Source organism: Dermacentor albipictus, chromosome 7, assembly GCF_038994185.2.
Source record: "Dermacentor albipictus isolate Rhodes 1998 colony chromosome 7, USDA_Dalb.pri_finalv2, whole genome shotgun sequence".
In the NCBI taxonomy this organism is placed as follows: Eukaryota; Metazoa; Arthropoda; class Arachnida; order Ixodida; family Ixodidae; genus Dermacentor; species Dermacentor albipictus.
The window spans coordinates 16692820-16720000 of NC_091827.1; the positions used below are offsets into that span (position 1 = coordinate 16692820).

Genomic DNA, 27181 nt, shown 5'->3' on the forward strand with positions numbered 1-27181 from the left:
GTTCTTTTTTGTTTTTTTGGCACGTGTGCGTGCTGATGGTATTCGTAGAACGTAACAAAATAGGCAGTGCCACTGAGCACAGTTAATTGGTTTTCATGATCGAGGTACTCAGGTGTCAGCGGTAAGCAAGTTGACGGTGTCTGACCGGTCTGTAGCTGTTAATCCGTTGTAAGCAACAGCACCCCAATGGATGGAAGACAGAAAAAAAGAAAGGGAGACAAACAAATGCAAATGCAGTGTGCAAATTAACACCAAGAAGCTGAGGGAGGCACTGTCACCGCCATGCTTAGCCTGAACACGTCTGAAACTCCTTTATACTTCACTTGCGGAGGGTGCTGGAAGTTTCTGGTTGTGGGGCCTTGAATGTGCTATAGCTGAACGCATCTTCCTTCCAAAGCATTCGATGCTTATTTTACTTTTTGCAGCCCGTGTTTGCTAAAGTTAAGCCACTTAGATGTGTCTTAACTGTTCAGGTTACGTATGGCGGTGGCCGTACGCTAGATGATTACTATGACAGCATCAGAAATTTTTATCATGCATGGAAAATTTCATCACAACACTTCTATCGCTTCATCCTCAGGGACCGCTTGCAGATCGCAAACACGCTTCTGAGGGACACTCTCTCGCTAGGAAATTATGACAAATGTAGTAATCATTTGTACTCGCCGTAATTACATCAGCTCATTTATAAAAAAAATTTTTAGGAAGCCGTATTCGATCTGTCCCACACATCACACTGTTTGTGCAAAATATCAGGTTGATACCACGGTTTCCTTGTCTTCAGCGATAGTTTGAAATCGCCGATCAAGTTCTGTGGTTCTTTGGTCGCGTGGCAACAGATGGACGCGGACGAGGCTGATAAAGTTCCAAAGTCACCTTAAATCATTTTGTTTTAGTGTTACCATTCTACTGCTACCGATTCCCCCCGACTGCGCGTAGGCAGTTGTGGGAAGCAGTAATGGTAATGTTACGCTAAGTAGTGAACTACTGGAGAAGTAACACATGATAACAATTGCGGGAGGATGGCAGAAGCCTCTTTGTACAAACAGGCTTGGAATGTAGCAGGAAGAGGCTAGGCACGGGTAGCGTAAGGGATAAGCGTACTCTTAGCTAGGCAGAAAGGCCATACACCCTGGTTATTCACTGTCTAAAGCTTTCGTACAGTCCACTTGCCTTAAAGAAGTGACAGCGGACATTCCTCAGCGATCTTGTTCTCAATGACTGACTCTTTATTATTTGTCTTCTCTTCCCTTCCCTTCCCTCTCCCCAAGTGCAGGATAGCCAACCGGCCACGTCCTTCTTTATTCTCTATACTTCTTCCTTTTCGTTTTTTTTTTCTCTTTCTATGGTTATTCGCACTTTGACGACGTTATGCTAAAACATCCATGCTCTTGACACAACTCCTTAATAAGACACTGCGAGTTTTGTAATTCTCCCTAATGTTGAAAAAATGTGCTGGCCGAAGTCGAGGACGCAGCTAGAATATATGCGGAGGTCATATCAGCTAGAGTATGTACATTACTTAGAAGCTCAGCTGTGGTTCAAGCAATGTCAATGTGGATTTTTTTTTTCTGTAACATAAGATCGCATTATTCTCGATCAAAATGTCACTCATTGCTATTCTTATAGGGAGTACCTGCGTCTTTTTAGTGGAGCCTTAAAGTTTAACAACAAAGAACTTTCACTTCGGTTTTAAAATTTTTTTATAAATGATTGAGTAGTATAATACCATTAAAGTAATTTTGGCAAAGCTGCAGGGCTGGTGATTGCATGGTTTTCTTGTTACTATATCTGATTGTTTATTTTCTGCCTAACCGCCCGCGGATGTGCTTAGTTATGATGCATTTGTTCTTGCTCCGTACAAGGCTTGCAACGTAGATATTTTGTACTTTGTAATATCTGTAGCTGTCATTGGGGTATGACATGGAATTACTACGGCAGTGAAGTTGCAGAGACGCACCAGCAAATACACGCAGTCGTTGACCTCTCCAATAACGTGCTAACTAGGGCTGCTTAGTACAAGTCTGAAGAAAATGAGTAATAGCGCTGGACAACAAAGCTTTCGTCTGTCTCAGTCCCGTCCGGTTCTTCAGCGCCTGTTACTCATTTTCTTCAGTTAACCTCTCACTGCGTGCATGTTAATTTTCTAGTGAAAAAAATCTTTTACAAGCCTTTACTCAAGCCAGGTATGCCTATGCCAAGCTCGCGTTTATAAACAGACGATTGGTTGCGACTATACCATGCAAAATTGGTCGCGTATCATATGTGATACGCTATGCAGTTACGCGTGTATTTTCCGCCTGCGAAAATACGTTTGATGTGCAGAAAACTCGCAAGAAATATTCAGGTCACTTCAAAAAAGCTTTTTACATTCTTTTTAAAGAACGGAGTGCGTTTCTCGCGGCTTCAGCTATAGTGCGAGTTTCACTAAATTTGTATGACGTCTTCCTGGAGCGACTGATTGATAGCTTCAATATGGTAGGCTGGATCCCTTATGGAAATTTGTTTTGGGGTTAGCTTTACATTACATATCCATGAAGAGTTTGACGCAAGCCGAAAGAAAATCTTGTTCCCTTTCTTCAGACAGTTATTTGTCGCTGCTGGGATTTTTTCTTGTAATGTGGCAGGCGGCACGCTATGTTCATCGTGAACACTGTTGGAATTTTAATTTTCTTACCTATATAGTGTACACCAAATGGTGCCAAGAAAGAGTACAGCCCGCACAAGCATTATATTTTGCCTCAAATTTGTTCTTGCGCGAGGATACATAGTCCCACTCTCATACACACAACCCAAACACGACATCGCGGCGACCATGAGTATAAGTTGAAACCAAAGCATTCTCTTGCTTACGACCGAATACCAAGTTTTGTTATCAAAGGCTGTTCTTGTATTTTGGTTCCACTCCCTACGCACACTTTTAGCCTTGCTTTGCGTACCTCTTTGCCTTTCCGTCTTGTTGGAAGAATATAATAGTTGTGCTATTTCATAAAAGTGGCAGCGCATGAGCGGCATGAAAACTTATCGCCCCGTGTTTTCCCTTCTTGTCTCCGTTTGCAAAAGTGTTTGAAATAGCCATGTTCACATATCTGTCGTTTTTTGTTAAGCATACGATTAGTACACGCCAAAATGGTTTTGGCCATGGTAGACCTGTGGAAACAAACCAATTGTTTCTTTTCTCGATTCTGTGGGACCCGCAGTTGCTAACCGGAGACAATTAGGCACCGTGTACTTCTATACCTGTGAAAAGCATTTGACGTTGTTTCTCATGGCCTTCCTATTCACAAACTCTTCAGTTACTGCGTTAGTTCCAACCTGTGCACGCTGATTAAAGACTACGTGTCCTCTCGGTTAAGTTACGTGCAGCCTAATATTGGTTTTCGCCATTTATCTAGCAGATATCTTTTTTATTTGGTCAATTTCAGCGCGTTCGTATCTTTCTATAGGACGACATTCGTGATGCTGCAATGTTACACTTGCCTCCTTCGGGCATCCGGTTGCACGTGCCGTTGCTGTCTTTCATTGTTCAACAAAACAGAAGACTGACATTGTTTTCATTGCTGTCATCAGAAGGCTGACATTGCTGCCACGTCGTGGCGTGCCAGGTGCACGACAATCTTTCGGTTTCGCATTTACCATCTCCCCAGTTTGTTAACCGGAAGTCCAGCTGTGAAGACCATTACGTGTACAGAATGACGTAAATAATACGCCCTCTTCTTCTCTTTACCGAGCGGACTCTACGAATGAGCTTTCTATTTCAGTTTACGTCGGCATTCTTTGATAGCGATCGGAATATGCAGTATTCGACTAGTTATCTGAAGGTCGTTTCTCTCAAACGGGCTTATTCGACTCTGAGCGAAGGTTTCAGCCCTGGAACGCCCATAAAATTATGTAAAGGAAAAGGAATTCTGCAATGCCTTTTTTTAAATTCCTACGGACATAAAGGGGGTGTACTATCGGTGCACACGGATAAGAGCAATCGAACGATATTTGCCGGCACTTACAGACTGCTGCATGACGACAGCAAAATAGATAAATAATAAATAAGAGACGAGCCTTGCAGCAGAGCCGCGCTTCCGCTCTCACAGGGCGTGATCGTTACAATCCTGCGCGTAAAAAAAAGAAAATAAAGAGAGACAGAGAGAGAGAGAGAGAGAGAGAGAGAGGGGGGGACTCAAGGAGGAATAAAAAAACGAATGTATAGAAGAAATCCCTCTCATTCGATGGACACGTATATTTAGGAAGGCCGCCAGCGCCAATGAAACGTACTGCGGCCGCTCTCTCGTGAAACGCGCACCCATGCCGACAAACGGCGTGGGATGCATTATCTCTCGGCGCGCGCACAACAACAACGGACGGCAGCACAATTGCAGCGAAACCGTATATAGCCCGGGTCTTCGTCAGACCTCTCAAACTAACTCACACCTTCACGCCTCCGCTCAGTTTGACGTCGTTTTATCTTTATGTATATGTATTTTTTTTTACCCATCCCGCGGTGCGCGAATAAGCACCGACACCTACGTTACCCGACGCTCTCTGTGCAGAGCACTCGCCGACACTTAACGCCGTGCCGATATAGTTCGGTGCAGTGACTGTGAAAGTCTCCGGGGCGGGTTGACCAATGCGGAGGCAGGGGTCGAGGTTGCCCCCGTAATAACACCATCTCGCACTGGTTCGATCGCGATGGAGCCCGATCGAGCGGAGATTTCTCGATCCTAATTAGCTCCCTCGCGCAAAGGCGCCGAACGCGATCGGCGAAATTCGATACCGATCGGGCTCGATCGAACATCTGATGGATATCCGTCTGACTGGGGTATAACTCCACCAGCAAGTGCATACACTTCGCCTGCGTTTTTGTTTTTTAATTACAAAAGAATATATTGAGCGTTTGAAAAACAGTAATATATTAGTAACAGAACATTCGTTGCATAGTTTCTCCTGAGAAAAGGCTCCCGCGCACTTAGGGCACGAAAATTTGCGGGGCCCCAGACTGGCACTCCTGTATGTGTGTGCTAATACCACTTCCACCCCTCCTCCACAGCACACAAACACGCACACATCCATATTTGGGTCGTGGTGCACGCAACTATTACAAAGGAGCCAGGTATAGTTCTTCCATCTCGTCCGGTCTCGTAGCACTCCTGCCTGTTTTGCCCGGCGTGGTCGACGCTCAGGCCCGGTATCCTTTACCGGCGCGCGCGCTCAGCGGGTGTGTGAATGCACGCGCGCGCGCAAAGAGACCGGTGCTAATGCTTTCTGCGAGGGATTGGTACTAAAGTGAGGTAGGGCAAGGGGGGTGGCCATGACCGGGGGGGGGGGGGTGGGGGTGAGTTCACGGTGCGAGTATAGGTGTATAGAGTGGTGTGTCCCGCGTAGCGCGCGCAAGCTGGCCATTGTCCGTCCCGTTCAAGGGGCGCGTTGGGGCGTGCAACCCCGAAATCTATACCCAAACCATTAGGTATGGCCGCTCGCAGGAGCACTATGCCGAAGGTAACGCACGCTGCGTCTGGGGCACCGATCGCTTTTCAAACGCGCTGCCCTTCCCCTTCCGTTTCTCGCGTTCCGTTTCAAGTTTCTTCGGGTTTGCTTTTATTTTTTATATTATTGTTCGGTGGCCCACTAAATGCAGTGCCGCTATGGCGACCTCGAGTCTTTATATATGTCCGTTCACTTTCGGAAGCGCTCTTCTATAAGGTGAACGGTAGGGCCGCTTAATGTCACGGGTATGACACGTCAGTTATAACGTTCACGTATATGTACAGACAAATGGAGACCTGGATGCAAAAGTATAGCGTTTTTAACGTAGCGCCAGTGTTCGACGTTTGTAGATACACCCTGTCATCATGTACGCATGCACATTGTTTATCGCGCATGCTCAGCTGGGGTTAAGTGGCATTTGGTAATGGTGGTACAATGGTTACAGCCATGCCTTTTTTTTATTTGTTTACACATCTGCAGACCCGTTCTTTAAGCCTGGCAGGATGGACGCATATGCATACAGAGAAACGAAGCACACAGTCTCAAATAGTTGGGTATGAAGGGATAAAACACATGCGTATAACAAAATAGTAAAATTTCTCGTGCTAAGGTTTTGCTGACACTGCGAGTGGGAAACTTTAGGGAGTCTGCAGTTCATGTGTATCGCCAGCTCAATTATTAGAAATGTTTAACCGCGCCGCGTGATTCTTATCAGTAGTGCAGTGATGCTTTGATCCAATAGGGTGGTGGTTTAACTATCTGTTAGTGAGTTTTAGCAACAAGGTATTTCCTCACAGAAAAACGCACCTCACCGTAAGGTGAAGCTTCCCGTTCGACAAAACAAAGCATGTGCTTTGTTTTGTCGACGGCTGTTTGTAATGTACCGCCAGGAGGTATAGCAGGGGAGAGCTACGACAAACTGCCGCAGTTTTTTGCAGTGCTAAAATTAGCTCGCTTTAATTGCACCATATACGCCTCTATCTTTGCCGGCCAACTGAGAACAATCAGCAAAGCGCACGAAATGCTATACCTTCTCGATTTGGCTATCGGTGCAAGGTTAGGATACTCGTATCATCGGTACGGCAACGCGGGAAAGTTATGATTATCCATTACGCAGAGGCGCTGACTGCGATATGCGCGTACGTGTTAAACTTGTGTCGATGCGCTACGATATAATCCGCAAAGAAAAGCAGTTATGGGGTAAGTACAGAGCATACGTCGATACTTGTTTAGAGAGCTCAGCTGCTTAACATGCTGAACGCGAAAATTAGCAAACACAACTAAACAGAATTACCCTTTCAACAGAAGTCTCAGTGCCAAGTGTCTGGTTGCTTTAAGCGATGCGCATGGGCAATTCTGCGTATATTTTTGCTCTGCGTTTGCCGCTTCTTTGTGGATTTTTTAATGTTTGCGGTATATAGTCCCTCGTGCTCGCTATACGTCCGGAGATTTGATTTCGCATAAAGCGAAGGAAGTGCTTTCTCGCATAAAGCGACGCGTGTTACAAAAACGGGCGTCGGATCGTTCGTATGGCAGCGAATGCGAAGGGGCGTCAAACAGTCGCTCACAACACCCAGTGTAGGCGGATGCCTGGAGGAGGAGGTGGTGCCGGGGTGAGGTTGGTGAGCCACGGTATGTATAGGCGTGAGAGTTGAGGGGGATAGCATAACAGCATTCGTTTCGGGTCTCACGTATACACGCGCGTACACAAAACGAAACGACGAGAGCTCGACACCGCGTCCTTTTACGAACGTTCACGAGCTCTCAACGGTTGACTGCTCTCACACGCGGCTGGCTGCTCGGACACGTGTGTTCTGTGCGTGTTGGAGATCATATACACAAGGTCCTCGTGGCGCATTTGCAAGGGGGGCTCTGGCGCCACACCGAGAGAGTGGTTTTAAGTGCCGTGTTTTTCCTAGGAAACGCCTCCGGCACACGCTTTCTCTCTCTTTCATTGTGCCCAGATCGTTGTCCGCGATCTCTCAACCTTTCAAACAACCTTTCAAATGCTGTGCGTATCCCTGAGTTGGTGCGCGGCGGCTGCGGGTTCTGCCCGCGAGAGGGCGCATTGATCTCAATGGCGGCCGTCGCGGCGCGATGCAAGCGGCGAGGATAAACGCGCTTTTGTCGGAACGGTGTCGCACGGCGTTCACGGTTGGTTGATCGACGGTCGGTGCGTAATCGACACGGAGGTGCGAGGTTAGTTTTTCACGGCTTCACAGTTCCGTCTGCTAGCCGTGGAGACTAGCTTTGAGGCTGTGCGGGAAGCGCAGACAGATGGCTCTGGCGTCTGTTTCGCGGTAAGCTATTCTAAATTGGGTTCGGACGTTCCCCGGCGTCCCTCCCTTTAAGGAAAAAAAAAAAAAAACGTGTCGTCTGTTTCGTTTTAACTCGCTGTACATTCGAAGACGTGCGCGACTTCTGTTGTTTTCGGAACAGCACACCTTGTAAACATAATCGGTCCTAGAAGTAAGGGCGTAGTGCTGATTTACATCTATGGGAATCATGCTGGCATGCATATACTTCAATGACTGATGGCGCATTCTCCATCGACCACTTCCTTGGATATTACTTTTGAGTGCATGTTAATTGGATCATCCAGCGGAAGCGGATCTGACGAAGCGAACGTGAGGATCTGTGGTTAGCGTTAGCTTCGAAGTACCGTGTTTCTCGAATGAATTTAATAGAATGCAATAAGAAGAGTCGCGTCAGATATTATGTTACGCAAAAGGGAATATATACATGACAGGGGTCTCTCCAGAATAACAGCTCCATCACTAATGCGAAATCAAATGTTCCGCTTGTTGCGTTAGTTCGCTTCCGGAGAATTTTACTGTGCAACCAAATCGATCGCCGCATTCTCGGCTATTGCGACCCTCCGTTACGAAGTAATAACAGTGCTGATTCAACTTCCTCTCAAGGCTACAACACTCCAACAAATGATACCCCACAACAATATACCCTGATCTTTTTTTTTTTTTGTACAGGCTGAATTTCTAAACTTCTCAGATGACCGCATTTTGACATCCATGGAGAACAAGGCTTTCCGACTTCCTGAGATTTCCAGCGCAATCCTTCCAATGGTCCTCGCGAAAGTTTACATTTGGGGACGGACGCTGGAACGAAATGAGAATAGTCAGCCTTATACCACCATCGTTTGTACGTGTCGCGCCCTTCAATCTGCATACACCTGTCCTCACCATTCTTCCATCGACAGACTTCAAGCATCGCTTTCGTACTCGCGCATATAACTCCGTCGGCGTTTGCAAGCGGGAATTCGCATGAACTGCGCGTTCAGCATTTCCATGTAGCTTGTGAACTGTGTACTCCATAAACATAAATATTGCGTGACATTAAAATCGCGACCTGGGCGCCGCAGGAGACTACGCGTCGCACTATATGACAATAAATACTACCGTGCACGTGACATTTAATTTTATAGCATTAATTAATTGCTTCGCGAATGCTTCGCTCCACACACATTCCGACATGTGCTCTATATGTGCATAACTTTAATTACGATTTGTAAGCTGCTCTTTCTTCACTGCATTCTGGAGCACGTTAATAATGCTTGCAGCCCTATATATTAACTGCGGTTAAAGGAAGCTTCGTGTATGGGAACTGTTCTTCAAAGAAACTGCAGCAATTCGCGAACAGATTTCTGTGCCAGCGACGGATGGGGTCAGAGTCCAACAATTTTCGCTTCCTATCGAAGCTATATCGCTTGGCACGATACTCATCTTCCTATGGTTTCTGGTCAATTTCTTTTTATAGTTAAAGCAAAATAAATACTTCACCTCAAAGCCCTTCCTTCCATCATTTACCAAGTGAAACCTATTCCACCACTAAAAAAAAGAAGAACAAAAAAACTACGATGACGTGGCTACCAGAGCTCTAACTTTGACAAAACATCACAAGTGTGTGTGCTTGTGTGGAGAGGGTGGAGAGGGTGGAGGGAGGAAAGTTGAGGGAGGTTGGTGGTTCATTTCAGTTTCGTATGCATATTTCTTCTGCCTCAACCATCCTCTGTTGTGATGATGTCTTCAAACGTGGTTAATCGAAATTGATCGAGGACTATAAACACTAATCAGGCGCCCATCTCTGCTAAATACAATTATCTACGTCTCATCAGTATGCTCTCGTGAGCGACATCTATCGAGCACAGCCATATTTCCTTAATGTATGCGACATGCCCACCTCCCTTTCATCACCCGGGATATTTTGACAGCCCCCACTGAGGACAGGGGACTCGATGTGACACTCGCCATAGCGAGCTCTCAGCCTAGCTGACCTCCCCTCCTTCCCCAAAGGTTATTCCGTGCAACTGAGTCCAAACGTAAAGCCCCCGGGGGTATTGCTTTCCAAGAATAAAGTTTCATTTCTTGGTGATTTATCAATGACCCAAGACAATATAACTAGCGAGAAGACAACTATATCTAGACGTCTTTGTGTTTAGCTTCCTAGTTGTACCATCTTCTTTTCTTTCTTTTTCTTCCTCCTCCTTCGTTTCAAGAGAGTTTGCTATCGAGCTACTCGGTACATGGTATTTAGAACAAAAATGGTGCAATTTAGCGGGATACTAAGAGGGACGTGGTGCTGTATGTCTCTCCTCGTTTATTTATGTCGCACTTTTCCCGTTCTATTTTTTTTCTATGAGCCATATGTAAAATAGCTGTCGCTTTGAGAGTAGTTGTAGTAGCAGCAGTAGTAGTAGTTGTTGTAGTAGTCGTTGTAGTCTAATAGTAGTGAGTAGGTAGCTAGTGGTTGTAGTCGTAGTAGTAGTAGTAGTCGCAGTAGTAAAGTTTTATTGGCATTTTAATACATATTGATGTTATAGAGTATTCTACGAAAAGAAGTCCCAGCGTATAATACGGTCGCTTGTTTTGCGCGCTGCGTCCTAATGGCCACCAGACGCATAAACATTAAGCCAGCAGACTTCAGCAAGCGGTTAGAGAGGCATGGAGGACCGATCACCTGGTCTTGCAAGAGCTGCAGCGAGCAACCCGCCCTCCGTGCAGAGCAGGAGGTCACAGCGGCCTTTCACACCAATGCACGCAACTTATTCCGCAGTGAAGCAGACTGTTGCCCCCTGCCCCTTCCCCTCTCCCTCCCCTCTTTAGTTGCCTTCGGTAGCACAGACTGCGGCATTGGGTGTTGAGCGCCCGCTTTTAGAATTCGCTGCCGCTTTGCGTTTCTAGCCCATACCCGTCTTCTGTCAAAACCTCCCGCTATACGCACTGCTGCACGTACAGCGCTGCTGCCCCTCCGCATCTCTCACACTCTCCTCCCTTCTTCGCGCCTTCAATTTTGCGTGCAATTACCGCGCCCGAACAGTGGGGAAAACGGCGCTAACAGATAGCAGATAAAGGAGCGGAGAGACATAGCTTGGGCTGCGCAAAGGTGTGTGGAGAGCAGCAATGACAAGGGGACTGGGGATGGGGAAAAGAAAACAGAAAATGGACAGGGGGGAGGTGAAGCGTAAGAGGGCAGCCGGGAAAGACCAAGGGGGTGGGGGGAACTGTGGTACCGCATAAAAGCGGATTTAAGCCCCGCTCCTGGCGGGTGACGCGAAAGAGAACACGGCGAAAAGATTGGGATACTTCAACGATTCGTCACGTTGTAAACCCGTTCACTGCGACTGCAGCTGCAGGTCGATCACAGCTGAGCACCACCGTAGTCTCAAGGACTTTTCTTTCTTTCTTTTTTTCTGTGGTGCGCGCAACGTGGTCTTCGTCCGCTACAGTACTGCCCATTGTGGCCCCCCGAAATACGCGCACAGGCACCAAACCCTCCGAGTCTTCGTGGGGCTCTAAACTCCGCACAAATTACCCTGAGCCGAGAGAGTTTTAGAAATGGCCTCTTGAAGAGTAATTGCGTACCCTAAAACCCAAACTCCTATGCACGCCTTTTGGGTTCTTTTGTACTCTCTTTGTTTAAGCCCGGCCGATTGCGTGCCTTAACTTTGGGTCACCTATTTCTAAAGCTCCCTTATATCTCAGGTGTTAATGCGTTCGGATTTCGGCTATATAAATTGCCGCAGCAGCAGGAGCTCAACATGGCGGAAATGGTGGCCAGAGTTCGTTCATGGGTCGGAAGGATAAGCGGATACTCACCCGTGTACTCACTCGCCAATACTTTCGCAGCACATATATACACACCCTCAGGCCCACGCGTAGTCACGCTCTCTAGAGTCCAGATTCACTTACATTCACACCAACCAGCGCTCACTCACATATATATACATATTAATCTCGTCCACTCACCCTCGCCAACTCGAGTAAATTGAGTGTAAGAGCAGGCCTTTATACTCAAGCCCACTGACACCCTTCGTCGCTCACTAAGACTATCTCATACGCATGTCAAATGAATGCGGAACAAGTATGAACTTTAGTGAACTCGTGAATGACTGTTCCCACCTATGGTAAAGTTTAGCTTTCTTTTGTCGTCCTGCATGTTGATGGAGAGGGTGAGTAGCGGGTGGTCAAAAGAATAGGTGGTGTAAAAGAAGAAGCCGTTGCGCTAATTTCGTATACCGCACGGTTCTCACCTTCCCCATCACCGTCGGGCGGTCAAAAGAATAGGTGTAAAAGAATAAGCGGTTGCGCTACTTTCGTATACCGCCAGGTTCTCACCTTCTCCATCACCACCGGGCGGTCAAAAGAATAGGTGTCGTAAAAGAATAAGAGGTTGCGCTACTTTCGTATACCGCCAGGTTTTCACCTTCTCCATCACCACCGGGTGGTTAAAAGAATAGGTGGTATAAAAGAATAAGTGGCTGCGCTGCTTTCGTATACCGCCCGGTTCTCACTTTCTCCATCACCACCAGGTGGTCAAAAGAATAGGTGGTGTAAAAGAATAAGCTGTTGCGCTACTTTCGTATACCGCTCGGTTCTCACCTTCTCCATCACCATCGGGTGGTCAAAAGAATAGGTGGTGTAAAAGAATAAGCGGTTGCACTACTTTTGTATACCGTCCGGTTCTCACCTTCTCCATCACCACCGGGCGGTCAAAAGAGTAGGTGGTGTAAAAGAATAAGCGGTTGCGCTACTTTCGTATACCGCCCGGTCCTCACCTTCTCCAACACCACCGGGTGGTCAAAATAATAGGTTGTGTAAAAGAATAAGCGGTTGCGCTACTTTCGCATACATACCGCCCGGTTCTCACCTTCCCCAACACCACCGGCTGGTCAAAAGAATAGGTGGTGTAAAGGAATGAGCGGTTCCGCTACTTTCGTATACCGCCCGGTTCTCACCTTCTCCGTCACCACAGGGTGGTCAAAAGAATAGGTGGTGTAAAAGAATAAGTGAATTAGGAAGGAACAGCGCCAACTATATATTATAAGACGATCACGAGACGTATAGAACGACACAGGACAAGCGCCAACTTCATCTATCTTTATTCACCGAAAAATCTGCAAATATGAGGAAAATCACAGACATGCGCACAATGACCATAATGCATCATCTGCCAGACCGTTCTAGATAGGACATTTCGCTTTTGAAGAGGGTCACGGAAGTATCACTAACACAGTTTTTTCCTGTTTTCTTTATATGGAATGCTTCCAAAACCTCACGTGCCTTTGTTTCCCTGCTTCTGCCAAGAATCTTTTTTTTTAATACGTCTTTATTTCTGCGTTTGATAGGCCAAGCCTATCAAACGCATGAAGTGTGAACCGTGGTTCACACTTCATGCAGTACTGGCATTGTTTTTCGTGGCAAATATTGACCTCCTTTTTTTCGGGGCGTATATACCGGAACCGAAACTGGTTCTTAGAAACAGGTATTCTGGGTAAGTTATTTAGGGCGCGTACCAGTATATTTCCTACGGTTTTATTGTATTGGTCTTGATTTCATGCAAAAAAAAAAAACGACAAGTCGAGCATTTCATGCCAGTTTCTTTAGCTACTGTCACAGTAAGGCGCGGGCGGCAGCAGCACTTGTCCTATATTTCCTGTTTCGCAGTCTGTTTTATTTGCGCTAGTAGGCTTGAACCTCTGCGATCTGGTGCAGTTTTCTATATACCATGCTTCTGTACATTACTCGCTTAAGCACCGCATTTTTATTATCGCTCAAGACAGGTCCCCTGCAAATAGGTTGGATTTAAGAACAGTCATAGAGGCATTACGTGTCTCTCATTGAAAGCTATAAAGCGGTTAAGTTTTGACGATGCCTGACGCGCTATATACTAAAAATTATAAATTTGCAAAGACTGTAGGCGTGTTGCACGGACACGCATCCATAGCAGCAGCAGAAGTGTGCATATTTGGATGCATAAGCTTCCATACGTATACTCGGTAACGTTTAAGCTTCAATGAGTCGATTCACGTATAGTGAAATGCGGCGCTCTACCTGTTCGTTGTTCTTACTTACAGGCTTTGCCTTTGTGTGAGCTCTTCTCAGTCGCACTCTAAGCTTATTAAATGTTCTCATGCTTTTTGAAGCTTCCTAAAGGACGCTTCGCCAGGCCTATAGTCCCGAATTTCAGTTGTGTGTAACCGAAACTGCGAACTTGGCCTGTGAGGGGTTTTATAGGAAGCTTATTGAAGTGTATAAATGCTGGAAGTCAGAAAACGCCGTCCAGGGAGCAATCTACGGCAACAATTTTTCGATACGGTTCAGTAATTTATGTTTCAGGCCCTTCGCTGCGACGTCACGGTAATGAACAAACCTGATCTGCTGGTGCGTCTGTGGAAGTTATCCACGAGTTGAACAGCTGTGTATTTGCTCCTGAATTCTCAGGCTGTCAAGAGTATTTAATGCCCAATCCCGCGTTTGGGCATGTGATGCAACGAACGTGTTATAATGCCAGCAACGCAAAGAGCACGCGAGCAGTTTATAATCCCATTAGCCGTCATTTTCGCTCAAGGCCTCCGAATGGCTGTAGTCGGAACAATATATGGCTCTTCATTTCGGAAGGAATGTGGATCGCTCTGTTATTCACTACAAGCTGCAGTGCCGTGGTTTCTTAGTGAATAGGCAGTATGGAAATGATGTGAACGGAATGTCCATGAGTCCACGCACCACGTATATAGTCGCTGGATGACTTTTGTCTTTCCTTTGTCTTTTATTCTGTTCGCGCTTCTGCATCTACATTTAAACGGCCTTGCATTAATGTGATCGTTAAAGTGACACGTGCAGTCAGGAATTCGTTATCATTAGCCCACTAACTTTCGTGTTAATATTCGTGTGTGCCGTAGTTAATAACATTATATTGACACGTTCGTTCGATAGAGGATCTCATGTTATCATGTCGGATTGTTGTGTAGATGGCTTGCAATGACGTCATCGTAGCCACCATGCTGGTGTACCTGCACGCTGAAAAGCTGGGTCTGTGGCGTCACGTGAAAACTATCAATATAAAGCACATACCATTTCTTTTTTAGGAGAGGGGGGGGGGGGTATAATGTTTGTTTTACTGCTATCTATAGCCCCTTCAAATGAATTGATTGATGTTCAAGCTTGGGCGAATTGGCGAATAATCATCGACATGTAATGAATCGCGCAAGCGAGCATAGCATAATTTAATGGGGCACTAATATTGGACACTCCAAACTTTCTTTTTCTCGTTAGCGTATAGCACTCCAGGGCCGAAATCACGAAAGTATTTGTTCGCAAGAGTTCGCCTTCGCCAATAAGTCCGACATAACGATTGGTTGGCACTCGCACCCAGTTTTATCGTAAGAACTTCTTTGTTTATATGGGTCCCCGTTCTCACTTATGTTTATTTTTAATTTTTAAATGCTATTCATGAAAGGTGCCCAGAGGGTGCGTAACGCTTAAGTTCGCGATAATGCGGTACGTATGAAAAGGCTTTCAGCCCGCTCGCAGCTGTCCAGCAGGCTCAGAGGGCGTGACACCAGCACTTGCCACCCCCTCTCCTCGCCCTCCCCTCCCCTCCCCCTCCTCGCCTTCCAGTTTGTGACGCGGCGATATAGGTCCGCTGGCACACGTTCCTTCGCTTGGGTCTCTCGTTCGCTCGAGCCACCACACTGTTTGCTTGCGAATTTTGCGCAGCCGCTCCGAGAAAAAAAGAAAAATCGAATAAACAGATGAGCGTCGGGCTACTGCTGGACCAGCAGCGAGTGTTGAAGAACATGCGGGGAGACCGTACCTGGGCTTGAGCGAATTGCGCGATAGTGTCTAAAGGGAAAGGCGGAGGAGGGCGGGGGAGGTTGTGAAAAGTAGACGAACCGGTCGACCTGACGGACCCTCCCCGTACGTCTTTCGGCGAGCGCCCCCCTTTCCCTCCAACCCTCTCTCCTTTTCTACTCCTTTTCTTATTTCTGCCATCGTTGCTGCAATTTGCGCTTCGCGCCATGACGTTTCGAACGCAAATGCGTTGACAAACAGCCCCGGGGTCGCATTCTTTCATTGCGAAGACGAGCAGTCGCTTCTTTATAGCGTCTCGGTTTAATTTTTTTCTTTAATTTTTAGAGCGAAGCGTCCTCTGCGGACCCTCGGAATTCCCCTACCGTGGCTACTGGGTGCTGCTGGGTCCGGCCCAATAGCTCACAATAAATAAAAAAATATGAACTACATGCTTGATGGCGGGATCAAACTTCCATTCTCCAGCACATGAAGCCCTACGCTCTAACTATTAGTTCACAATCGTAATTTTTTTCTTTATTACACGAAAGCAAAGCCGTAGCACTTACACAAAACACGCCATAAGTCAATAATCAGGCATATTTAAACCCAAATCAAGGGCGTGAAACCAGACAAAAGAGTCATTAGAGCGCTCGAACATATCCCTCGTAATTGAATTATGTCTTCCTGGAAGATATTCCAGGAAGACCGGAAGGCCTGGCCGTGAGGCTTGGCCTTCCGGTCCCGGCGTGGGAGCGGCCCGCTTAGTGATGAATTATCACTACTTGCAGGACCAAGTAAAGTTTTCCTTCCTTCCTTCCTTCCTGGAAGATATTCTTCGCTGATAGGGGGGGGGGGGGGGGTGGGATTGAAGCCTGTATTTGACACAACGATAAAGTGTGTGTCGACTCCAGCGAATCTATAGCGTCCGATCGTCTATTCCCGCATGCTGGTTGTGTGACCATTCAAAGAAAGTGTCGGTTTCAGCCGAACATCCCAGAAAGTTGACGTTCCTTCGCTGTGTAGAAAAGAGCATGTGGTTTATTATCCTAAACCAGCAATTTGCTTTGCCCTGTACATATAATTTTTTTGCATATCTTGGTTGGTCCTTTAATTTTTGCCATTTGTGTTACGTGACGGTGTTGTTATTCGCATAGTTGCTTGAGAGAGTTTCGTTGCAATGTCGTGGTGCTATTTTGACTGTTGTCCCATAAAGTTGTTCTGCTCTATCTCCAAGAAAACTACGTGCAGCATATGTGCACATAACATAGTGCAACTTCTGCGCACAACCATGTGCACGTGGTTGTGTACATAGGTTGCACTATGTTATGTGCAACCAAGGAGTATCAGGCGCCGTATAGTGCGAACATCTCCTGCTATCTTGTCAATAATAATAAAAAAGAAACTGATCAGCAAACAATAATTAACACTGATGGCTCCCTTTTTGCGATGGTCAAAATAGTTTGGTGTCCGCCTTTAAGGAAACACCAAGACAAAATGCGAGGATACCAGCACTTTTTATGAGTTGTGAATAATCATCAGCCTGGTTACGCCCACTGCAGGGCAAAGGCCTCTCCCATACTTCTCCAACTACCTCGGTCAAGTACTAATTGTGGCCATGTCGTCCCTGCAAACTTCTTAATCTCATCCGCCCACCTAACTTTCTGCCGCCCCTTGCTACGCTTCCCTTCCCTTGGAATCCAGTCCGTAACCCTTAATGACCATCGGTTATCTTCCCTCATCATTACATGTCCTGCCATTGCCCATTTATTTTTCTTGATTTCAACTAAGATGCCATTAACTCACATTTGTTCCCTCACCCAATCTGGTCTTTTAATGCGAAAGCATTAATGTCCAATTGAACGCCACAGTAGTCCCTCGAGTTATGAACTCCTCGCGGGCAAGCGAGCGCTTTGAGACAGTTGGCCAACGTCTCCTGCATAGCAAAAACCAGTGCACTTCGATCCGTGAGGTCATGCAACCTTGCCCGACTGCTATAGAATCTAATGCGGACGCTTCCGAATAAGCTGCGGTTGTTCTGACGTCACCGCTTTCGTCACGCCGGGCTTGGCACTGGAAATTTCGGTCCAAGTGGCATGACGCCATAAAGCAGAATGCACAGGCCTGCTAGTTTAGCACACTGGTTGAAGACACTAGGCTTTTGAGCGTGAGGTGGCAGGTTAGAAGCTCACTACCGCCAACGTTTTAACGCGACAGCGTTAAGGAGCTCGTGTCGCAGAGAAGCCGGTGTCGTCGGCGTCGTCGGCGGTGGCCGTGAGCGATAAATCCCAGCAGGCACTGTATGAATAAAAAACAACTTGCAAGATGGGCTGGGTGGGAATAGAACCAGGGTCTCCGGAGTGTGAGACGGAAGCGCTACCACTCAGCCACAAGCTCGATGCTTCAAAGCGGTAAAAAAGCGTCTTTAGTGAATACGGTGTTGCCTTAGAAACGAGCTGTTTCTAAGACTCAGGCGTCCGTCGCTTGCTCAGGCGCACATTTCGTTGCCGCGCCGAACGCGGCGCTGCTCGACGCTCACCGCGTCCGATGCGGGGCGCGTATTCGCTGCGCTGTAGCCCACTGTCTACACCACTTGGCGGGTCGACGGGAACGCTGTCGCGTTCCACTCTTGAAGGCGAAGCTTAAGCGTCCTCTAGTTTTTTCCCTTTCGAATGTAATGTGCTTGTTTTTATACATCAATTTCTTGATAGTGATTACCGAGGCGAGCTTAGAACACAAGCGAGAGCTTGCGCGGAGAAGGAACACGCAGATAATGCAGGCTTCAAAGAGCGAGAGTGAGGGTGACGTGGCGCCGCGGCGATGCCCTCCCCTCGCGCAACATCTGGTGGGCCAGCGTGACAGCTGGTGTTCCCTTTCCCCTTTCATCCGCTCTCCTCCGTCGAGGCGCACACGTGACGTGGCGTCGCAGCCAATCAAAATTTAGGCGCCGTTTCGCTGCTACATACGCCGGGTTTTTCGCTCAACGGACCATTTGATGCTTTCGCATCAATAGCAGAAACAATATTGCCACGCGCCACAAACAATCGGCGCAGGTCGTCACGTGACGAAGATGCGGTGGCACTGCTGTGACTTTCAGTGCAAGCAGAACAAATTTTTGACCCACCCCGAAGGTGTACATTTTCTCGAAAGCCAAGCACGTTATAGACACGCTCCTATTAGCCCCGAGAATTAGGAGTGGCGCCCTCTCGCGAGTGACGTCACGGCCAGGACGCCGCTCGCTCCGGCTCGCTCGGCTGCCGCGCGCGCTCGTTCCCTTCGTGTATGCTTGGGGTATGGGTGGCTCGAGCTGTACGTATTGAAGAATACGTCGGCTTTTTTCAGCTACCATACCTTAACCACAGTTTCTTCTTCAAAAGCGTGTGAGTCAAGAAACTTTGCGGCTTGGATATCGCAAGCTAAGTAGCGTTAAAGGGGTATACTAGGTTTTGCAATGCATATATGCGCCGTGTCTATCGGTAAATTTTGACTAAAACAAGAATATCTGCAAATTCAACGCGCGAAGTTGTGTATGATGCTTCGCTAAACATTTAACATTCATTTAGTATTTAGCTATGAGAGGCATTGCATTTTACGTGGAAGAAAAATTTGGTAATTGGCGTCAACATGTTATCTGATTTTAGAAAGACACTGCCCAGCGAAGCTCTCATCATGATTCCTATTACTCTGGTGTGTTGTTCTATTCAAATATGGCCATTCATTAATGCGTAAAAAAATAGTTAGGCGCGCATTTCTTATGAAAAAGTTTGCTGCTACTTTCATCCCCCTCTGAAACAGGCCTCCAAAAAACGAATTGCTCATGGCTGCTAACACAACGGCGCGTCATGTAGAGTATTTACATAGTTAATTCACAAACACCATAGTAGCAATCACCTGAGAAAAAAGTTTCGTTGTTAAGATCGGGAGCCACTCAATTGAAAGTGATGAAATGTTTCATAGTGGCCCTCAGTAGCCTTTATCGACAATATGGCACACCCCTGGTCACGTAACGGTAGCAATCGACTGTCCGTATGGCGAGGCGCGCTATGTTCGCGAAACCCATCAGTTCACTACAACTTCGAATTAAAACCATAAAGCATGTTTTTTACAGCGCCAACTGGAATGGCTAAAGTATTCTCGAGCTACTACACCGCAGCTTAGATTTCCTGTATACAAAAGGAAAATTCAAGCACCTTCTGTCTCACCATGTCTCGATCCAGCGTTATTCAATTATACAAACGGATAACTATTCGCTTCGTCGGTACATAAAAGAGAACCTTGCAGGCAAATTAAGTTTGCTCCAATCCAATCGCAAACATTCATAAAGAAAGCACCTCAAGCCTTGCATATACTTTCACTTGATTTCTGACCCTCCACCGGGGGAATTTCGATATATTCAATATGTCCCATACTACTAATCATTGACGCTTCGACTTCTTTCTGGCTGCAGCTATGCGGTCCAGCAGGCATACTTTACTAAATAAATTGGGCCGATTAGCCTGTGTCAGTTCGCCAAACAGATTCGTCATGTATATTCCTCAAACAGCAAGCACCAGTAAATTTCTCAAGTGAGTTTGATTTGATTTATTAATTTCCATTTACACACACACATGTACAGAGGAGTGGTAAGTGGAGGTGGATGAGGGAAAAAAGTCGCACAGACACGGCTTGAGGTAACCTCGCCCCCTTAGGTACAATATGGCTGCATGGGGTAACACATCAAGCGCCATATAAATTACATTTATATAGTGGCCATAAAACATTGCAGTTATATAATGTATGAAAGAACAGTGAAATATTTCCACAATAACAATGCAAAACACACTGCGGCATTGAAATAAATAAATGATATACACTTGGTAATATAGACAAAAAAATAGGAACATAACTTACATTATTAATCATTAACAAACGCGCCCTAAAGAGGTGAGTTGAACGTGTAGCACGGAAAAGGGAATATATATTGGTACATTCCTATTTGTACTCTGTAAATAGCTGTAAGCCGTCATTAACTTTACTTCAAATTTCCGCCGCTTAAAAAACATAAACACGTGAAGAACCGCCTAATGTTGACAAGCAGTTAAAGAAGCAAATGAGGCGTGTAGAATCTAAGCTCCAGTATTAATTAAGTCCCCGTGCTACTGCCGAGCGTTTCTGTGAGGAAATGCAAAAATTCGATGTTATAACTACTCGTCGTGAGCAAACCTATTTTAGCGGAATAAAATCAACGTAACTGCTGTAGAAGTCATATATAGCCAGCTTTGTGACATACTTGTTGCACCGCGGCAGGTATGGTATCATAACTGGATTCCTATAGGCTATGCTTTTGCGATTGTCTATCCGCGCATGAAAAACCCGCAATGGGCTGGTCTGCGTCGCTTCGGCTGGCACTGTAGCGTTGCCTTCGAGAGCTGCATTGTTGTCTAAGAAATTAGCTCTTTGAATAAATGTTCGCAAAGGAAGACGTCGTAAAAATATATTTGAGACGACCCCCATAAGTATACAAGCAGAGAGAACGAGGGCGAACAAACGAAAACACCGCAGAAAGCGCCCGGACGACGCCCGAACTGTAGCAGACGACAGGCGCGAGTCCTTGCCCTGACGTCACGCGAGCGGCGCTCGCAGCGCCGCTCGCGTTCGTTCTCGGGGCTAATAGCACCCCTTACGCCCTGAGGTAGCCTGCACACACCCCTTCTGGCATCTTCTTTAAGGAAAATGACGTAATCTGAGTGCATGCGCTCTGACACGACCGAAGATTACGTCTGTACAGCACATTCTCAGTGCATGAGCGCCCACAGGAAGATCAGTGGTTAGATATCCTTCGGAGTGGTCACAATGCTTATGGGCAGCCACCTGGACCCGAACATACCTCGGGGACGTATTCGCTCTTGAGATTGGTCTTTAATACCTATTCTTTTATTACGATAATGACACTCCTCTCTTCCTTCCTTCTTTCTTTTTTATGCCACTCTTTACGCTGAAGCGACGCGGCTTCTTCGTGGAGTTCAATGTATAGTTATCACCAGCAAGAATCAGCAGTGGTTAAGGAACGAAATACTATTTAATAAATAAATGAACTAAACAGACTGGAATGGACCATGCACACAAAGAATCAATTCAACCCTAATAAACTTGTCCAACATCGCTGCAGAGGTCGCTGCAGCAGCTGGTCGATTAACCCTGGCCTTTACGGAGCGCATGTCTCACGCGTGCGCTCTTGCTGTGATGATAATTATTGAAAAGGGTTAAATGCAGGCAATGTTTATTACAATGTATAGTGAGTTTGGCGTGAATATATGGACAGAAGTTTTCTGTGCAATGAAGGTACTTAGATCCTAGTGGTTCAGAACTCTACCGGGGAGCTCCTCATGGACAGTGAAGGGATCTATTCTTTGTGAACAGCATTTAACATGTGCTTTCTTGTCTGCGTGACTTCTTCCTGCCTACTTTGTTTTTGGATTGCTGCAAGAGTTTTCTTTCAAAATGTTTCTGGCTCTTTTCTATTTGTTATTCTTTTATTTTTCTTTCTTGGCTAGAATTTTTTTCCATAACTGGGTCTCTTTAGCGGCCAAATTTCCCCATCTCTCAGAGCTATGGGGAACAGAAGGAGCTAGCGCCGAAGCCTGCTGGTATTCGTCTGCTACTTTTGCCGGCTGTATACGTCGGCAACTCGCCCGTTGTGTTTACAAACATTCACCTTGCCCACACGCCTTCAGTGTCACGAAGGAGTTCTGCCTGAGCGCATGCGCAGTGCCGTTCTTTTCTTTTTAGCCTCCTTGCATCCCAAAAAATTCTGAAATCCTTTAACTGCGGTTTCCGCTGCGTTCTAATCTTCCGAAAATCTGTATACCGACCACTTGGACCCCACCGCGCAGCGAAACCGCCGCTGTTGGCACAGAACGCGACAGCCAGCGGCGCCCCCTTGTGACGAGGGTCGGTTGCACAGGGACGACAGAAGCGCATGCCCACTTTGTGTCCTCGTCTTTTCAAGCGCAAAAGAAGAGACAGGAGAGAGATAAAAATGGGGAGAAAAGAAAAGGAGAGATAATCCTAATCCCGTAACTGATCGCGTTACGGGACGCTCCCCAACCTCGACTCTCAGCAGGTTGCGTTGCGCTTCTCTCTCGCCTCCCTCCCAGCTTCGACCACGCTGGGGACGAGCTACATACGTATATGTATAAGGCTCGTCCTCTTTGCAAATCCTGTAAGGACGGGACAACCGTTCGCGGTCTACGCTCCACCGCCTTTGTGTCCGCTGCGACTAATGAGGGATCATTTCAGCCCGAGCCGGAACCAGAACGACCTTTTTTTTCGCACGCATGCGCGCATATGGCTCGTGAACGTACGGGCGCCCTGGCGCGGGACAAAGGAAGTACGCACCCGCTGCTAGGTCCCCGCGAATGCGAACGCGGAAGCCGTTCAAATCGGCAGTGTCAACACCACTAGTGCGCGTAAACATGTTTCCGCCGCTTGCCAGGCCCGCTCAGAAACTGTATCTGTTTCCTTTCAGCCGCTTGCCAAGCGCGCGTGCAAGAGTTTCTTCAGCCCGTAGCAGCTGCGGGTTGCTGTCGCAGTCGGTGTAGTGGACTCCCCATAGTCACGTGGTTCCGTAAGCTATAATCGCGGTGTGCTTGCGTGGTCGTCGACCTTTCTGTGGGCTCCTTCCCCACCACTTGCTTCTTTTCTTTCTGATTCCAGTTTATCTAAAGCCTTTTTTTTTTTTTCGTGCCGGACAGGTAATGTTCAATAGTTGTTGAGAACTCCGTTGGGTTGAAAGCGGGTGGCCCTCGTTATCGATGTGACGATCAGTCGCCCATTTACCTGGGCCAGAACCGGCAAAGCCGCGGTAAAGAAGCTATGGCTGCGGGAGGTCCGTATAAGATTATTGCTCCAAAGGAGCGACAGGAACCGACACGTGTTTTCCCAGTCCAACTTGAAGAAGACAAAGCGTTCTAGCGCTTCCACGTGTTCTGTTGCGACACTTGTTTATTACCCGTCGCGGTGGCTTAGCGGCTGTGGGCGTTGCGCTGCTATAAGCACGAGGTCGCGGGATCGAATCCCGGTCGCAGCAGCCGTATTTCTGATGGGGGTAAAATGAAAAAAAAAAACGCCCGTCTCCCGTTCGTTTGGGGCCCGGTAAAGATCGCCAGGTGGTCAAAACTAACCCGAAGGTCCCCATTACGAATTCAATTCAATGGTTGTTTATTACCACAAGAACGCTTGCAGAACCAACTGCCGAAATTAAGTGACGGGCAGGAAGCCCGTCACTTAAATTCTTGTATCTTCAGTTCATCATGTTTGTATCTCGTTTGCAGTAATTGCTCGAGGTAATCTACAGTAATCTAAATAATATACCAATGTAATTTTCACTTTCATTGATGCATCGTGCCCGGGTGGACGCCAACAGTGTACGTTGGAAGGAAGCTATAGTGGAGCTTTCAAATAAATAAACACACAAATAAATAAATAAATCTTTATTCAGCATCTTACCACGTGGGCGGCACGGAATGAAAAGCCCGCAGAAGGCTTGGCTGTCTCCCTGTCCGCCCCATTCAAGGCCAAGAAACAATACGTCGCCCGCATTTTTTTGTTCTTCTAAGTAAACGTACTCGTGCGGAGACACGAACGGCGATCTTCTAAAACGAAATCTAATTACAAGCGTCTCTCATTCCGCCGGGACACATCGTTCCAGACTGAAACAATCAGACAAGGCACACGGTACCGGAGAGCCTGCGGACTGTGTGCACATAGCTCCGAGGCATAAAATTGATAACCGGATCGTCGGGCAGACTGCGCGAATATCGCGTTTCGCTGATCGAAAGCGATGTGTGCCCGTTTCTTCGAATACCGCGGCCGAGTTACATTTTATCTTTGGCGGCGCGAATATGTTATATCCACCGAGGCACACACATATATCCGTCTCTCGTGCAAACAGGCTACCTCGTCATCCGTGGTATAGTATTAATCCCGGCTCCACAAAGTCGCCCGTTCCATGTTAGTCTTCGAATATTTGAGATATTTCTACGAGCTGTATACGCGCGCGTTTGGAGCGCTTCGAGATGATTGGAAAGCCATACAGTCGGCTTCGATGTTGTGAAAGTGAAAAGAAAAAAAGAGAAAAAAGGAAAAGAAAGAGAGAAAAGGAAAAGAAAGAGAAAGAAAAGGGAAACTTGCGTCATCATATTGTCACTGTACATTAAAAGTTACATGCGACATTTCTTTTTTCCTTCTTACCGTGTCATATCTTAATTTTGCAGCCATTTGTTTATGTGTGCAGTCGACAACGACCTGAAAGGGCTCAGCATTTTTTTTTTCTTCTCCAACTACCGGATAAGGTCTAAACGCACACTCCTTTCATAAATGTGTTCATTGAGACTAAACGTTCAACAGGACAACTATTTGTTACGTATTTGTTTGTTAAAACCCACGCATCACGAGTTATCGTCGCTTAAAAAAAAAACGAAAAATGTTCCCTTTCATATTGCTAGCGACTGTAGACCTACTTACGGAAAGTAGAAAAAAAATCTAAAAGCGAAACATTAAATTTTTTTTAAGTTATGGGGTTTTACGCGCCAAAATCACCTTTTGATTATTAGGTACGCCGTAGTCTTGTGGTCATAGGGGGCAGGGTGTTTTTTCAAGCTGCACTTGCAGCTCTTCTTCCCTGTCTCCCCCAATCTATTGGAAATAAAGATAAAGGTACGCCGTAGTGGAGTACTCCGGAAATTTCGACCACCTGGGGTTCTTTAATGTGCACCTAAACCTAAGTACACGGGTGTTTTCGCATTTCGCCCCCATCGATATGCGGCCGCCATGTCCGGGATTCGATCCCGCGACCTAGTACTCAGCAGCCCAACACCATAGCCACTGAGCAACCACGGCGGGTAAAAATTTACAAATTCGGAATGCGTAAACATACAACCCCGTTTAAATCGAAGCTCAATCACCGGAGCCGTGGTCGCACTCATGAAGCTGCTGCCAGTGACCTGGTAGGCAGCGGGTGCTGAGAGAAGAATCGGCGCTCGCCACCGGTGGCATGTGCAGCCGAGGCTGTGCGCAGGATGCGTCCAGGGCTTGGGCTTCGAACGGATTCGCCAAAGCCAAAGATCAGGGCACGAGCTTCTCATATCGGGTACGGGGCGACACGGTTCACACGGTATGGTGGGTTTCAGAACATCGCCACTTCTTTTATTTTTTTTCTTCTTTCTTGAATTATTTTAGTGCCTTAGCTTTTTTTGGGTCCTTTACGCATCTTTCCGGGGTCGGCATATGATTTAGGTATGGATGTCTGTATGTTTCTATTTGACCGCTTTACCGCCTACCTGGGTTAATGGGCGATCAGCGGTAGACCACTGACCCACCAAATGACTCCCGTCAAATGTTCGGGTGTCCGAATTAACGTTACCCTAATTTAACTGTGCCTACGTTTTCTGCCGGTAACGCTTTGTGGGTGAAAGACGAAGTTAAGTAACGCACAGATAACTAAGCTTGAGGAAATTAAGGTACTCGAGCCCACCACCTATTGTGTTAATTACGGCGAAGTTAAGGAAAATCTAATTAGGACATAGTTAACGAGAGGAGCTGGTGGCTGCTTGAAGGGACGCGTTTTTTTTTTCTTTTTCATGTTGCCGGTCTAGCCGTGCGGCAGGAAGGACGCTGACCTCTGTCTTGCGTGCGCAAGAAATCGTTGTCCGGCAATCCTGTCAGTGACGTCTGCAACATGCAGCTTGTCGTACCGCAAGGGTCACCAATCCCGTCAGTGACGTATACAACACGCAGCCTGTCATACGGCAAGAGTGACCAATCCCGTCAGTGACGTATGCTACATGCAGCCTGTCGTACGGCAAGAGTGACCGGCCGCCATAAGTGGGACTCTGCGGCATGCTTCCCTGCCAGCTGCAAGGGGAACGCCACTGACGTGCGCTGGCACCGAATGTGTTGTGATATACCAGCAGTATGGCGCCGCGATGAGGGGCCAGAGCGGGAGTTGGACCAAGGAGGGAATCTGGAATGGAATGTGGAACCCGAACCCACGACCTTTGGTGGGCATCCAACCCACGAACCCACGCAGGCTTTCGCCTTCATTCTCTTTTTAGCCCATGTTAACGTGACTGTCAGTTATTTTCGTAACTCATTTCGGTAGCGGCAATACGTTGTGCGGCTATATCGATTAAATGCTGACGCAGTACCATGGACATTGATCGCGAGATGGCTTCAGCCGCAATTTTTTTGTTTTTGTTTTAATATTCAACAATTGAGAATCCGCAAACATATAACCCATAGCACCCGTCACCTGTGGCATGTGCATCCCAGGTTGGCCGAAACAGGGGTCAGGGCTTGAGCTTCGCGCAGGTTCGTCCAAGCCGAGGTTAGGGCTTGAGCTCTACTCATCGCCAAAGACAAGATCAGGGCTTGAGCTTTGCTGATCGGCTATGAGGGCGATAAGGCTCACACGGCGGGTTGAGTTTCGGAACATTGCCACTATTTTAATTGATTTATTTTAATACCTTAGCATCCTTCGGGTATATTACGCACTTTCTGAGGGCTGTATATCTGGGTATCTATGTTTGTGGCTTTGTATAGCTTTCCCGCCACCCTCAGTCACTATAGGTAGTCAGTGG

The 27181-nt window shown here is 47.0% G+C and overlaps 1 protein-coding gene across 1 annotated transcript in view; it reads left to right on the plus strand.

Annotated features, from left to right (window-relative positions):
* LOC139047718 (kelch-like protein 10) overlaps positions 1 to 26708 on the plus strand; it is a 60691-nt gene extending 33983 nt beyond the window's left edge. Inside the window, exon 12 of the mRNA XM_070521703.1 lies at positions 26198 to 26708. Within this exon, the coding sequence (XP_070377804.1) occupies positions 26198 to 26220 (23 nt within the window). The 3' untranslated portion in view covers positions 26221 to 26708. The remainder of the gene's footprint in view (positions 1 to 26197) is intronic.
* The last annotated feature ends 473 nt before the right edge of the window (positions 26709 to 27181 follow it).